This window comes from Diabrotica virgifera, chromosome 9 (assembly GCF_917563875.1).
Source record: "Diabrotica virgifera virgifera chromosome 9, PGI_DIABVI_V3a".
NCBI lineage: Eukaryota > Metazoa > Arthropoda > Insecta > Coleoptera > Chrysomelidae > Diabrotica > Diabrotica virgifera.
In genome coordinates this window covers 196,758,223-196,774,684 of record NC_065451.1, presented here as the reverse complement: position 1 = coordinate 196,774,684, position 16,462 = coordinate 196,758,223, and the positions used below count along the sequence as shown (strand labels likewise).

General features: G+C 31.6%; 1 protein-coding gene across 3 annotated transcripts in view; it reads left to right on the top strand.

Moving 5' to 3' along the window:
- LOC126891999 (transient receptor potential cation channel subfamily A member 1) overlaps positions 1-16,462 on the top strand; it is a 313,637-nt gene that overhangs the window by 53,065 nt on the left and 244,110 nt on the right. The window contains exon 1 of one of the 3 annotated variants that reach the window (XM_050661384.1): positions 9,692-9,839. The exons of the other annotated variants lie outside the window; for them this stretch is intronic. Coding sequence (XP_050517341.1) covers positions 9,714-9,839 — 126 coding nt within the window. The 5' untranslated portion in view covers positions 9,692-9,713. Of the gene's footprint in view, positions 1-9,691; positions 9,840-16,462 lie in introns of those variants that run through there. 3 annotated transcript variants of the gene reach the window in all.

Here is a 16,462-nt window from a genome sequence, read left to right as displayed (position 1 = left end):
TTCCAATCTGACGTTCAGTGCTCATCCTCCCTAACCTTCTTTTTCTCTAATAACCCATAGATACGTAAAATGAACCACTCTGTCGAATTTATATTCCCTTGATTCATTATATATGAAAGTAATCTGTCCCTCTTCTTTTTGGTCTGTATTTCCGAGTATCCTGTACTTTGACTTTTCCTGATTTATTTCTACCTCAAAATATTGCGCCTTCTTTTCTAATGTTTTTTATAACACTTCATAATTATTTTATTGTTTTCTTCGTTAAAATAGTAAGATCATCAGCGAAGGTTAGACATGTTTTTCCCTTGTTAAAGCTATATCCAGGGGTTTTTCCTGGGATATTTCTGATAATTGCTTCCATTACCAAATTAAATAGATGATGAGAATACTCTCCATACTACATGAGTTCGTGTGCTACTCAGAGTTATTTTTGCTAACCTAATCAGCTCTGCGGGGAAACTCAAGGAGCTCAGTCATCATCATGAATGGCACTACAACTCTTCGTGAGTCTTTTCCGCGTTTACTATTGCCTTCTATGTTTGTCGGTGCTGTGCCACTAATTCCCATTGTCGCACTCCCATTTTCTCTAGATCTTCTTTGACTGCATCTTTCCACCTTTTTCTAGGCCGCCCTACAGACCTTCTTCCATCTGGCCTTTCCCAGAACACATTGTTTATAAGGCGATTGTCGTTACTGCGTATCACATGCCCTGCCCATCTGAATCTATTGACCTTTATATATCTGACTAGATTTTCTTTTCCGGATAGAGACTCTAGCTCTTTACTGTATCTGCACCTCCATTCGTTTGTCACGCAAGGGTCACGCAAGGGATTTTACGTTCCCACACCAGCAATTTATTTACTTCTCTTTTTGTTAGCGTCCATCTTTCGCTTCCATACGCGACTGCTGGTCGTATTATGGTCTTATATATCTGGATTTATGCACCTCGTGAAATAAGTTTTGACTTCATTAGATGTTGCATAGCAAAGAAAGATCTGTTTCCAGCCATTATTTTCGTTTCAACTTCTTGCTCTAAGTCATTTGTGATTGTTGCTCCTTGATATTTAAATTCTTTAACCACTTCGAAGTTGTGATCGTTTATATGACAATGTATTTTTTTTGTCTTCATTTATTTTTAGACCGATGTTTAATGCAGCTTCTTCAATGCTCGAGAAAATATCCTTAATTTCTAATATTGATTGTGCTATTGCGTCTACGTCATCGGCACATGCGAGTATGATTTTTGCTCCTCGAGCAGTTATGTCTGGTTTGATTTTGTGATATATTTTCCGCATGACATATTCTAAGGCCAGGTTAAAGAACAATGGGGACAACGGATCTCCCTGTCTCAGTCCAGAATTTACGCAGTAAGCATTTGATATTTTCCCCCTATTCTAACTTGTGCAAAGGAGTTACTTACACACATTTGTGTTATCGCAGCCAGTTTCTTGGGTCAGGCTCGGATCCAAGGGGGGTCAATGGGGTCAATTGCCCCCTCCTTGAGACTTCGCCTGGTGTCGCCTTTTTTTATGAAAGAGATAATTACGATTGAAAATAAATAGTGAGTTTTGTGTCCCGTTGATAACTGAATAACGGAATGAAACATAAAACAGAATTCCTTCTCCAAAGTACGTGTTCTCGGTCTTACTGTATGGTGTCGAGTCTTGGACTGTGAATAAAATCGATCTGCTTACCTAAATCGCCTTGAGGCTTTCGAAATGTGATTCTATAGAAGAATTTTAAAAGTATCTTGGGTGACGAAGATTCGAAACTCCACAATACTAGAACGTCTCAGCAAGACTACTAAGATTATAGAAGGCATCAAGAATAGAAAAGTGGAGTATTTTGGACATGTAATGAGAAGTTTTAAATATAGAAAAAAAATAGTAAATCCTTTATAAAAGGTATATATTTAAAATCCCTGAAAAGGGCTACATCACAATCACATAACTAGTTTTCGACTGGTTTACCAGTCATCATCAGTGCTTACGTGAAGTTTACATGCTAACCACCAAGATATAGTTTAACAAAAATATGTGGGTCAAAGCCCTGTATAAGTAGTCCGTTAAGGAAACATAAGTTAAAAATGCCAATTAGAGCATGGATGTTTAAATTATTTTAAAAATAATGCCCCAGGTAACATATGAGATGTGGTGTGACTAGATTACACGGTGAAGGTCTGGTAGCAAATGACTTTTGGTATTTTATTTTTAAAATAATTTAAACATCCATGCTCTAATTGGCATTTTTAACTGATGTTTCCTTAACGGACCACTTATACAGGGCTTTGACCCACAAATTTTTGTTAAACTATATCTTGGTGGTTAGCATGTAAACTTCACGTAAGCACTGATGATGACTGGTAAACCAGTCGAAAACTAGTTATGTGATTGTGATGTAGCCCTTTTCAGGGATTTTAAATATATACCTTTTATAAAGGATTTACTATTTTTTGTATTACATGGTATACAGCTAACTACAGGAAAACTTTTTCCTTGTGGATTTTTAAATATAGGTTGCTACAAAATATTATGCTAGTGAAAATAGAAGGCAAACGCAGTCCAGGACGAAAAAAGCACTTCGTGGTTGCGATTTAGGGTGGCAGTGAATAAAATTAAGATAGCTATGATAGTAACCAACGTTCTGAAAGGACATGGTACATGAAGAAAAATAAAGTAACAACCCATACCGAAAAAGAATCCTGCGTACGCGAGTGACGAGAAAATGTTTATTTCATTGCCCCCTCCTTGGAACGTTGCTGGATCCGCCGTTGTCTTGGGTACGCCGAGCTCGATCATTGCCTTCCATAATGTTGCACGATTAATTGAATCATAAGCCTGTTTGAAGTCTATAACGATCTGATGCGCGTCCTCATTATTTTCCCAATACTTTTCAAGCATTTGTCTTATTGTAAATATTTGATCAATAGTCGATCTGCCAGGCCTGAAACCACACTGGTAGTCACCAACTATTTCTTCGGCGTATGTTACTAATCTTTTTAATAATATCGAAGCCAATATTTTATACGGAGTGTTGATTAGTGAGATTCCTCTGTAATTCATGCATGATTCCTTTTTTCCTTTCTTGTGTATGGGTACAATAATACTACCACACCATTCTTTCGGCATTATTTCTTGTTGGCAGGTCTTTTCTATTAATTGATGGATTTTACTTAAGAGTTCATGACCGCCTGTTTTAATTGGCTCGGCATCAATATTGTCCAGACCAGGGGATTTATCGTTTTTAAGAGTTTTTATGGCATGCGTAATTTCTTCCATGCTTGGTGGGGGTATTTCTAATTCGGCCGTTTGATACTCATGTTCTCCGTTGTTTCCACTATTTTCATTGTTTTCATCAGTGAAATTTTGGATATTCAGGGGCTCTTCAAAATATTCAGCCCATCTTTCTATTATTTTATTTTCGGCAGCCAGCATTTCTCCATTTTTATCTCTTAGGAAGTTGGGTGTCCTTATATACGAGTCTCTCTTATGTTGTCTTGCCTCTCTGTAGAAATGTTTGCTTTGATTGCGTCTGTGTTCTCCATCTACTTTTTCAATTTGTTGTTGCAGATATTGTCTCTTTATTTGTCTAAGTGTTCTTGTAGCTGCGGCTCTCTCTCTGTGGAATCGAATACATTTTTCTTCTGATGGGTTTGACAGATAATCAATTCTTCTTTTGTTTGTTTCTTTTAGTGTTCTTTCACATTCCTCGTCGATCCATTCTTTCTTTTTTGTTTTTTTCGTTCTTCCGATAGATTTCTCTGCTGCTTTTGTAATAGGTATTTTTATGGAGTCCCATCGCTGATCTACATCTTCACTTTCATTTTCATTTATTTCCAAAACCTGAAACCTATTTCTTAATTCTACTTGGTACTGTCTTTGAGGAGCTCGTGCTCCATATATTTTTTTTCCTTCTTATTCTACTATACTTATTCTATCATGCGCTTGTTTAAAATCGATGGACAATACATAAAGGATTACCTCACGTTCATAACAGGTTGTCTGAATTTCTTTTAGTGTAAAAATCTGATCAATCAGTTATCTATTATAGTCCGTTCTTTAACGGTAAAATATTGCAAAACTTCTAAATTTTAAAGAACCGCTTGGATTGACATGAAATTTGGCATACACATAGCTAACAAGTCAAAGAAAAAAAGTGATATTGTGCTGATATGTGCTTTTGCCCTGGGGGTGGTTTTCACCCCCTTCTGGGGGTGAAAAAATATTCGTCCAAAGAAAGTCAGGAAATGGATAAACTGGCTAATTTTAAGTAACTTTTGTTCTATAGAGTTTTTTCACCAAGTCAATACTTTTCGAGTTATTTGGCAGTGAATATGTTCATTTTTTCAACAAAATAACCACGCTTTTAGACAGTTTTTCGCAAATAACTCAAATAGTAAGAATTTTGTCGAAAAAATGTTTTTAACAAAAATATATACTGTAAAAAATTTTAAAAAATGGTGTATATGTCACGTCTTTACACCTAGTAGAAGCAGAGTTATAGCTAATGAAAAATAGGTTCATATTCGTCAAATTCCAAATGGAATACTTTAACGTGAAATAACCAAAAATGAAGCACATTTCGGGAAAAACTCATTACAACTTATTTAAAGTGTTTAATTTTTAATGTTTAATGCTTCATTTTTGTTTTATGAAAAAAATTTCTAGCATCAAAATTAAACAAGTTACGCTCAAAATAAATTTAATGGTTTGGTTTTGGTAAAAAAATCGAGAAAATCGCCCCCTAATTAGTATCTTAAATGAACTTAATCGTTACGACTTCACAAGTTTATTGACCTGTGTATATATTGTTTATATAATCTGTAAGTTTCATCGGTTCAAAGTTCTTATTATTGAAAGGGTTGTAGTTAAAAGAGGTTGAACGAGTAACTGATCACGAATGTATGCAAATTTAGAAACACCAAATCTCAATCAATTTTTGTCTAACAGAAAAATAAAAAAATACATGAGATTCAGAAAAGCAAATCTGATTTTTATTGTTTTTCGAGATTTTTGGTATCTAACAATTTTTAAGTTATTTTGAAAAAAAAAAGCATATTTTTCAAAATTTAAATTTTAAAAATTTTACTTTGAAACCAATTTTTTTTTAAAATAAGCACTTTGAATCGATGAAACTTACAGATCATATAAACACAACATACGTAAAATCATTTGTGGAGCGGTAACGATTAATTTCATTTAAGTTGCTAATTAGGGGGTGGTCTTCCCGATTTTTTTTGCAAAAACAAAAGGGAACAACTTTATTTTGAGCGTAACTTGCTTAAATTTAATGCTAGAAACTTTTTGTAAAAACAAAAATAAAACTTTTTTTAAACACTTTAAAAAAGTTATAATTGATTTTCCCAAAAAGTGCTTAATTTTTAGGATATTTCACGTCGAAATATTCTATTTGAAATTTGGTGAATATGAATCTATTTTTCATTGGTTATAACTCTGGTTCTACGAGATACAGAGACCTAACGCGTACACCATTTCTTTTACTTTCTTATAAGCTATATTTTTGCTAGGAACGTCTTTTTCGACAAAATATTTACTTTTTGAGTTATTTGCAAAAAACCGTCTAAAAATGTGGTTATTTTGTTGAAAAATGAACATATTCACTCGCAAATAACTCGAAAAGTATTGACTTGGCGAAAAAGCTCTATAGAACAAAAGTTACTTAAAATTAGTCAGTTTACCCATTTCCGGACCTATTTTGGACATATATTTTTTCACCCCCAAAAGGGGGTGAAATTCACCCCGAAGGCAAAAGCACACATCGGCACAATATCACTTTTTTTCTTTGACATGTAAGCTATAGGTATGCCAAATTTCATGTCAATCCAAGCGGTTCTTTAAAATTTAGAGGAAAAACCGTGAAAGAATGGACACCGGCCTGATATACTCACTTCGGTTCTGTTTAATATCTCTCCTAGCATCCTGAATAATACCTTATAACAAGTAATCAACAAATCAACCTTTGTAATTTTTACATGCCAATATATACCCCTTTTGGTATATAGGGAATAATAAAGCTTTGGTCCACTCTTTGGACTTACTTTCCTCTTCTTATATTCTCGTGATAAGGCTATACATCCCTTCTTGTAGTTATTCATCGCCATTCTTTAGCATTGCCGCAGCTATTTTGTTTTCTTCCAGTCTTTTGTTATTTGTGGGCCTATTGAATATAGTTTTAATCTATCCTTCAATTCTGTCCTTCATAGGCAGTTTTATTATTATAATGCCATCATCCTATTATGCCAACAAAACAAAACTGATGAATTGTTTTTGTTCCTAGAGGAATTGGGATTTCCCCCGGTTGTTGCCGTTACAGAGAACTGGCTTGAAGTCCTTTTTTTGTAGAAAAATACACCACAATTGCTAGGTATGATCGTCCAAGCTCAGCTCATGGAGGCACCCTGATTCTTTCTACGAGCAATGATTTTTCTTTGGTAACAAAATATGACTTTCTGTTAAGTGAAGCCTTCTTTGAGTTTTCCTTAGTCTACAATAAGAATCTCAATCTTTATATTATTTGCATTTATAGATCACCTGACTCTTCCGTGGAACTATTTTTTCAGAACCTGTTAAATTTGTTAGATGACCTACCCCATAAAAGTAGAAACATTTTATGCGGTGACTTTAACATTGATTATGCTGCTGCTTGTGCTACACAAATATCCTTGATCAATATATTTGAATCGTATGGTCTAACAATGCACGTTGATTCTCCTACAAGGATTACAAAAACTTCATCTACCATAATTGATTATACTGTCTCAGATGTTCACCCCCCCCCCCTCGATTCTCACCCCTTGATGTCCACTCTACAATTATTAATGCTGGACTATCCGATCATAATGCAGTTTATACGAAGTTTAATATCTTTAGCAAACCCTCCTCGAAAACCCGACGTTTAGGCAGGATTTTTTCTACCCGCAACTTTCGTAATTTCCAAAATATATACTTAACCTCTGAGTGGCACTTTCCTGCTATGAACGTGGATAATCATTTCAGTGATTTTTTAGATAAGCTTGTCTGTATCTTCAATAAAGCATTTCCTTTAATTCCAATTAAGCCAAAACATCGCAAACTCTGGACTACTAAACGTATCCGAATATCTTCCAAGAATATGCGTTCTTTACTCTACATCAAGAAATTTACTAGCAACGTCTCTATCACTGAATATTTCACCAAGTATAGGGCAACCTGTCTTAAACTTATAAAATCAGCTAAAAAAGTCTACTACCAAAACCGTCTGGGAAGCCCTAAAAGTGTTGCAAAAGAAACTTGGTCCATAATAAACGATCTTCGAAATAAAACCCACACTGCTCAAACATTTTCCCTTCCAGACCCTGAAAATCTAAATGAATACTTTGTTAATGTGAGTAAAAATATTACATCAACAATTTGCCACAAAAAGATCCCCTTTCCTATCTCCCTAATTCAAGAAAGGTCTCGAATTCATTCTTTTTAAAACCAGTCGATAAATCTGAACTGATCCAAACAATCAATAGTATCAAAAGCAAATCTTCCTGTAGTACTGATGGTCTATCGATAAAAAATTTTCTAATTTCCCAGAAAATGTGTTGGAAGTCCTCATCTCACTGATTAATGATTCTTTTGAAAAAGGCAAATTTCCAGAGTGCCTAAAGACTGCCATCATTATTCATTTTCATAAGGGTGGTGAAATATCTAATACCTGCAATTATAAACCTACTGCACTACTACTGGTACTCTCCAAAATTATTGAGAGACTCATAAAAGCCCGACTTATGTCCTTTCTCGTTGAAAACAACATTTTATCACAAAATCAGTTCGGCTTTTTAAATAATAAATGCACGACTGATGCTATGTTTCCTGTACTACATGAGGTTTATCAAGCATTGAACAATAATCTTTACACTGCCACCGTTTTTTGTGACTACGCCAAAGCTTTTGATTGTGCAAATCACAACATTTTGATAAAAAAACTAAATTTCTACGGAATTCGAGGTATTTCTTTGAATTGGTTCCAATCTTACTTGGATAATAGGAAACAACTGTACAAATAGGAAACAAATAGGAAAAACATTGTATGTGGGGTACCTCAAGGATAAGTATTGGGTCCTCTACTTTCCGTTATCTTTATTAATGGCATCACTAGTTTAAAAATCGATGGAAAAATCTTTCTTTTTGCTGATGATACCAGTATCACTTGGAGCAACTCAAATATTGCAACTCTTCATGCTACTATAACTTCTGATCTACTTACAATAAAAACCTGGTCTGACTCTAATTTACTCTCGTTTAACGTAGATCAAACAGTAGCATTATCTTATAAAGGAGCTCTCCAACCCTTACCTCTTAATAACAGCCAGATCAGTACTGTTGATTCTGTAAAATTTCTTGGTATTTTTTTAGACAGCAACCTTAGATGTTCCCTCCATATTAATTTTTTAAGGAAGAAACTATCTTCAGCTTGCTATGCTATAAGATCTGTTTCGAATGAACTCAATTTAGCATTTTCCAAAATAACATATTTTGCTTTGTTCGAGTCACATCTTCGTTATGGTCTTCCTTTTTGGGGTTCTGGTACAGCTGACTAATTCGATGTTATTTTCAAATTTCAAAAAGGGCAATAAGATATCTGTTTGGCCTCAGAAGAACAACATATTGTAGAAGTTACTTCAAAGATAACAGAATTTTAACCCTTTCATCTTTATATATTTTAGAAACTGTTTGATTAATTCGTAAACATCTACATGTCTTTCCACCAAGACCTAATCATGGCTACTTCACGAGAAATTCTACCTTTGACGTCTATTTACCAACCCCGTCATCTGAGTTACTAAATAAATCTATATTATATTTCGCAAAAAAACTTTACAACCATCTCGCTCTACAGCTTAAATCTGCAGCATTTTTCCCCAAATTCCGTAAACTGATAAAATCCTACCTATCCGAAAGACCATATTATGCAGTAGAAGATTTTCTTAACCAATAACTAAGAAATTACAGTACCCTTTGCACAAGTAGTATTTTTATTGTTATTTTTCATCTATATTTGGGTGTCATATGCAGCAGCTTTTAAACTTAATTACTAGGTAGACTATGCAATTTGCAATTTATTTAAATTTTTAAATTTTGCAATTAATTAACTGTTTAACTTCAGTATTATTATTTTTTTTTAATTTATACTGACGATTTATGTAATTTTATTAAATTGAATTGTTATTGTTTTGTTTTCTTGACTTTTTGTAAGCTTTGTCGATAAAATTGTACAATTTTTCATGACAATAAAGCATATTTCTATTCTATTCTATTCTAGCCTCTATAAGGAAATTTTCATTCTCATCGGTGTTTTGACCATTCAGTAAAATGTTTCTCCCATATACCCATCACTGATTCTTCTTCACTCCTGCGTGTTTCATCTTCTGTTTTCATGTATGAATTGAAATTCTGGCATTCCCTTTCATTTGGACTGAGTCATTATTACTTTAGGCCGTGATCAGGGCTATCTTTATGTTCTTTTTATTGTTTATTTGTTAAACATTGTATAGATAAATAGAGCAATATAAACTTATTATATGTTGCACTTATACTATCACCATCTGTCACTTCTTTATCAAAAATCAGATAAACCATTCTTTTGTAACATAATCATATCTATAATGTGCTTTTAAATGTTTAAATGCGTTTAGTTAGTTTGAACAATTTTTTCTCACGTCCAACATGTGTAGCAGAACTGTGTCTAATGGTGTTTCTTTTAAGAGCCAATATCAAAAACTAAAACGTTACATTTGTTGTAAATGTGGTATGTGTACATTGAGTTTGTTGGATATTGAGTTGAGAATAAAAGTAAGTACGATTTCAAATGACATACAGTCGAACCCTCTTATTGGAATAGCCTTCGTGCCAAGCAAAAATATTCTTATAACCGGGATATTCTAATAACCGATCATTGGAGGCTAACCGTAATAAGTGTACCGAATATACGTAATAATAGTACATACTATGTTAATATGTATATGTATATGGTTTTAGGTCTTTTTATGTCAATAATACAATAGCGTAACGTATTTATTAAAAAACCAAATTACATTATACAGGGTGTCTGCGTAACTTGGAACCATAATGGGAAACTTTTTTAATATCAATTTTACGAAAAAAGTTATTCTTTATAAAATGCTCTGCATATCCTAAAACCTAAGACGCAATCATCAGATATCAAATTTTATTAACAGTATACGAGGTATGTCAAAAAATATGAATTTCGCTCAAGAGTAAAGTGCCTTTATATTTCAAAATATCGAAAATTGTCATTGAGAAAAGTTGTTTGTAATTAAAAACTATGTTATAATCTGCATTTTCACTCCTCTAAGTGAAACATTTTTTTTTGAAAATTTTCCTCAAATCACGGACCCTCAACATAACTTTATTTATGGTAGCTTCGTTATTATTGATTTTACGAAAATAATGTATTAAAATACCTTTATTTTTCACAATATTAAAATTTGTTATTATAAAAAGTTGTTCAGAATTAAAAACTATGTTTCAGTATGCAATTGCATTCTTCTAGTTGAAATATTGTGACCTATAAAGGTATTTTACTCTTGAGCGAAATTAACTCGTATAAAATTGAAAAAAATGATATCTTATGATTGCGTCTTAGTTTTTTGACTATTGAGAAACTTTTATAAAGAATAACTTTTTTCGCAAAATTAATAATTACGGAGTTATCATAAAATAAAAATGATGTTGGGTATCCCTAATTTGATGAAAATTTCAAAAAAAAAATTTAATTAAAAGAGTGTAAATGCATATTATAACATTATTTTTAATTACCAACAACTTTTCTTAATAACAATTTTTGATATTGTCAAATATAAAGGCACATTACTCTTGAGCAAAATTCATATTTTTGGACACACCTCGTATATTATTGATAAAATTTGATATCTGATGACTGCATCTTAGGTTTTAGACTATGCAGAGCACTTTATGAAGAATAACTTTTTTTCGTAAAATTTATATTAAAAAAGTTTCCCATATGGTTCCAAGTTACGCAGACGTATTATGTGGATGCATACAGTGATTAATATGAAATGTATGCAATATATAGATTATGTAGATATTTTCGTATTAAAATACATAATATACTTAATAAGAAAATTACTTATTTAGTCTTGAAAAATAATTGGTAATTGTAGCTTGTTTTTTTGTTACATAAAATACTAGTCACTTTTGTTGCCCTGAATTATAAAAATTAGAAAAATTTACAATGGTTTGGCCATCCCGAAAACGTTTTATAACTTTACAAGCTATTAGGATGGGCGAACCGTTTCTTAAAAATTTTATTACAGGCAACTGGGTGGCAATATATATAGTTTCTAGACAAAGGAAATTATTTTACGACTGAATTTGTCGGTAAACGATTGAATTGGTACTCATAACAACACAATAAAATAGTTATTACCTATCTGACAAACCCAAATAATATAAATAAAACAGCATTACAGGACTTCGAAGCTCTTGGCGAGAAATTATAATACAAGACATAATTTAAAGGTTTAGGAAATTCGAAATTATAGGTAAAAATTTATTCGTTGACCTGAAATATTATTCTAATAAGCGGTGTTGTTTTATAAATACGTATTCCAATAAACGGATAAATTTATTAAGGAGTAAATGAAAACGTTTCGGGACCTCGAATTTATATTCCATAAACCGGGATATTCCTATAACCGGTACTCTAATAAGCGGGTTCGACTGTATTTTGAAAGAAAAATTTTTAATAATTGATTTTCATTTGACACTAATAGAATCACATTGCTCAAAATTAACAGTGTAGTTTATCGTATCATTTTATTTTTTTGCGGGTGTTAAAAAAAATTTACTGCTTTATTGCGTAATAAATAAGTGGCCAAATAGGTTCTTATAGTATCTAAACGAACAAATAGTGCTAATCAAAGATAGAAAAGATACTTGACGATACTAGTAAAGCATCAAGTACATTATTTGATAAACTATTGAGGATGATTATACTTGAAATTCAATTATGCGATATGCTGTCTCACAAAGTCAGTTACCTAGCTACCGGAAATCCGTTTGAAAATTTGAAATTTACAAGTGCTCTATCACCACAACTGAAGTAATATTGCGCAATATTGGCTGCACACGCTGCAATCTTAACTATATTGTAGAATGAAAATCAAAGCCATGTTGATTGACACAATATATTGCGCAATCGTTCAATGTAGTCTACATACGATCAATATATTTACTCTGCGCTAATTAGCAAAATACAAGTAAAACTTATTTACGAGCAAATTTATTGCTGAAATCGAATCTTATGATTGTATATATTAATAATATAGATATGCAAAGTCCGCAGATGGTGTGCTACTTTTTTTATAAACAAAATGGCGCCCGAAAATCATGTTTTTTCCAATTTTTGCTCTATAACTCGAAAGATTTTACCTTTACACCAAAAACACCCAAATAAAAATTGACCGTAATTAAATTCTGCATAGAAACGTGTTTTTTTCCGATTTACTTCGACGAAAATTTTCCCCGGAAAATGCGGGTTTTTCCAACAAAATCTTAATTTTCAACTAAATTTTTAAATAAGTAATTGTTTATCAATAATTAAATAACTTGGTAATATAAAAGCCCTTGTTGCATAGATTATAATAACAGAAGCCGATGGAAACTGAGTGAACAGTTTAGCAACAATTGAATTGTTAATTAAAAATTTACGTCGCTAAAATAACCACAATAATTACGATACATAAGAATAACTATGATTTTTGTATAAAAATACACTGTACCTATCTAATATAGTTTACAGAATTTAAATTGGACTGTTTAAATGGTATCAGGAATATTTTAAAATTATAAACAATTTTTTGGCTTATAAATAAGTGGCTTATAAGTGGTTCCTGAGATACAACTGGTCAATGTTGACCGGCATTTGCGGCAAAGATATAAATAATAGGATCATAATTTTCAAACCATCACCTTTTTATTTTTGTCCTCTTTCTCTACACTAATTTCCATATCTTTAAAATACTCATAACATATATTATTATAATAAAAACTATTGACATTACGAGCGAAAATTGCCAAAAATAGCAAATTTCCAATCAAAAATTAGTTTGGAGAAAATGTAATTTCAAAGTTCAAAATCGGTATACTTTAAATGCATTTTCTCGGCTTCCCATGGAGCAATTTTCTTCATTTATTTTTTTTTGTTCCCAAGTAACTCGAGTAGAGCCATCTAACTAACGTATTATTAAATGTCAAACTTGCTCTTGTTTTGTTATAATAGATTAATTTATTTATAAGAAAAGAAAACTACATATTTTTTCCAGTTGCAGACTATTTTTTAAATAAACTTACTACAAGTGTACCTTTTAACGTTAAAAACACAAATATTCTCATTTGAAAGTTGTATAATTATTTAAACAATCTTTATTTAAACAAAATAAAAATTTTGTTACAATAAATAAATTAATTTATTATAACAAAACAAAAGTAAATTTTGGAGCGCAGTGTATCTCATATATACTGTTTTTGTTAAATCTAAAGATAAGAAGCGCTTATTTAGTAACGCCTTAAAAAAAGTAGAGATGTGTGTGTGTTTATGTTTTATTGGCACTGGTTTAAGCAACCAACTGGCCAGTCAATGTGTTTTGAATTCTCTCTTTTACAAAATATATGCTTAGTATCTAAATTTAAAACTATTAGTACTACTCAAGTACATTCAAATGGGAAATAAGCCACAATTTTACCTAAAAATGATTTTATTAACGTTTCGACGTTAATAAAATCATTTTATTAATTATCGACACCCGACTTGGGCGTCGAAACGTTAATAAAATCATTTTTAGGTAAAATTGTGGCTTATTTCCCATTTGAATGTACTTGATCATAAAAATGCCACAAGAAAATAGCTTCAGAACAATATTAGTACTACTGTTTTTTTTACTCTGTTTTTTTTTATTATTTTTTTTATTATATTTTTTAAAAAATATTTTTAAAAAAGTAGAGATAGAGTAGAAATTTTTAATCGTATACGTCATTTTTCTTCTTCTAGTGCTAACTCCACTAATCAAGGTAGGCTATAACCACGGTTATTAGATATTTACTACGGTTGCCTATATCGAGTAACCAATGAACATTAAGGCCGCGATTACGTGACGAGATGTCTTTGATGTATGAAAAATAGTAAAGCTAGTTACCAAATATGTTTAGTGGATTATAATATACCTAAATATGGAAAACTTATATTATTTGGGTGGTTTGGTACTTAGAATTAATGTGGACCGGTTGTTCATGTTTATCCAACGGTTAATGCAAGATTTACGGAAATCTATTCTGCGTTCCGCAGTCACTTTGCAGTGTGAGCTCAGTGTTGCCGGTTTTAAGCAGATGAACTTAAAGTCCGTCTAAATAGAATATTCCAGAAGTCCAAAACGTCTTGATTTGAAAATCTGTGGGTTTTATTATTTTTAAATAATTCATAGATAGGTACTATGAAAGATATTTATACGACACTAAAGATATATCATTTGAATATTAATTATAATTAGCCTGTGATTAATATTATATTTAATACTTATTTATGATATAAGTGTTAAAAGTACAATTTTAAGGCACGCATGTGAAAGTTTGCAGAATGAGCGAAGCGAATTCTGCAATTCACATGAGTGCCTTAAAAATGTACTTTTTAACACGTGTAGGTACTTTGTACGCACGTAAGAAGTTATACTTCTATTATTAGATTTCAACGAAATAAATATACTTTCAACAGGTTATTTGTATTTAAAGATTAAACTAATTTTTACTTACTACTTTCCAAAAATTTTTATTAAAACAATACTAAAAATAAAAAAACAAATTTAATAGACCAAGTGAGGTAGAAAAATACTTTAAAATTTATATAATATAAATATTTATACACATTTCCATTCTACACTAAAAATTTGTCGCTTATACTGAATTTCCATCAATACTGGATTAACTATTGAATACATACCGTCCTTAGAGGTCAGATAGGATTATGTGAATTAGAATTACTTGTATAATTTATTGCAAGAATTTAATAAATTTGGCCACACTACAGCCTGTACCCGGCACTCTAAAATTTCATTAACATTATTATTAGGTTAATACATAATGAAATTTTAACGTTTTAAGGTTTCTTTTTTAATTTAAAAATAGGCTTGTGTACTCTTATGATGTAAGTCAAGTCCCCCCACCACAGTCGGAGTGGGCAGCCGTAGTAAATGTCTAAGAACCGTGGGCTGTAACAATTACCAATTCGTCTCTATCTTCTGCTTTTCTTAAAGGTTTTTCAGCTGAATGTTGAATCCTGGCTGAATGTTTTTCAGCCAGGATATTTGTCGTCCAGGACCCATTTTACCTTCGATTTTACAATTCATAATCAGCTGCAACAACTCTTATCATATCTAGATATGTGATCCAAATGTTGTCTTTCGCCTTTTAATGGTGGTCAAAAGTTCTCTGACTTTTCCCATTTTATGCAGCACCATCTCAAAAGTTTCCAGCTTTCTCATTAAGTTAACATTAACAGTCCAAGATAGTGAACATTATAAAAAAGAATAGAGTGGATATAACATTTTATCATGCGATATCGGATTTTCAGATTTAGTATTTGGTTAATCAGAAATTTCCTCATCTTACAAAAGGCTGCTCATTATTGCTCTATTTATGATCGAATTTCTGATTTCTAATTTAAATCTTCCTTAATCCAGACTCCTAAATATAATATGTATTTCATTTTGTCTGCTTGTTTAATATCTTCATTTTTTCTTTGAATCCTTGTAATGACTTTACCTCTCTTACTGATAACCATGGTGTACGTCATTAAAAATTACTTAAATCGAGCTTTAAAAAAGTATTACTTTTTTTAATGATTTTGTTTAAAATTTCCTTACACTATGGAACGCGTTTATCATTTTTTAAGTTCAGTTAATTTTTGGGTAATTTCTTTAAATTCTTTAAAGTGTTATAATATTGTTTGCTTGATTAAATAGAAATGTAACAGTATTTTCATTTTTACAGTGTATTAAGTACCCCAATAAGCGGTCATATTCGTTTTGACCTGAACACATACTGAAATTTTTGATCCCAATGTAATTGTAGAATTATTAGAGTAAGAAGTATTAATTAACGTTTAATGATATTTTGCATTTTCGTTGAACTGTTTGACATCTACATCAAATAAACGTAATTTATCGCACCTCCTCTGAAATTAGACAACGATATCATCTAAAAGTGAACACACCAAATGGACTCGTGTATGGAATATTGATCGGCGTATAATTTTTTATTGGTATTAAAATATGCTTGGTAACATGCCTCAATTAAGTTATTTAGCAATAACACGGCGAAGGCAATTAATTTTTTCGATTTGTTAACAACAATGAAATAAAAGTTAAACCAAATTTAACCAC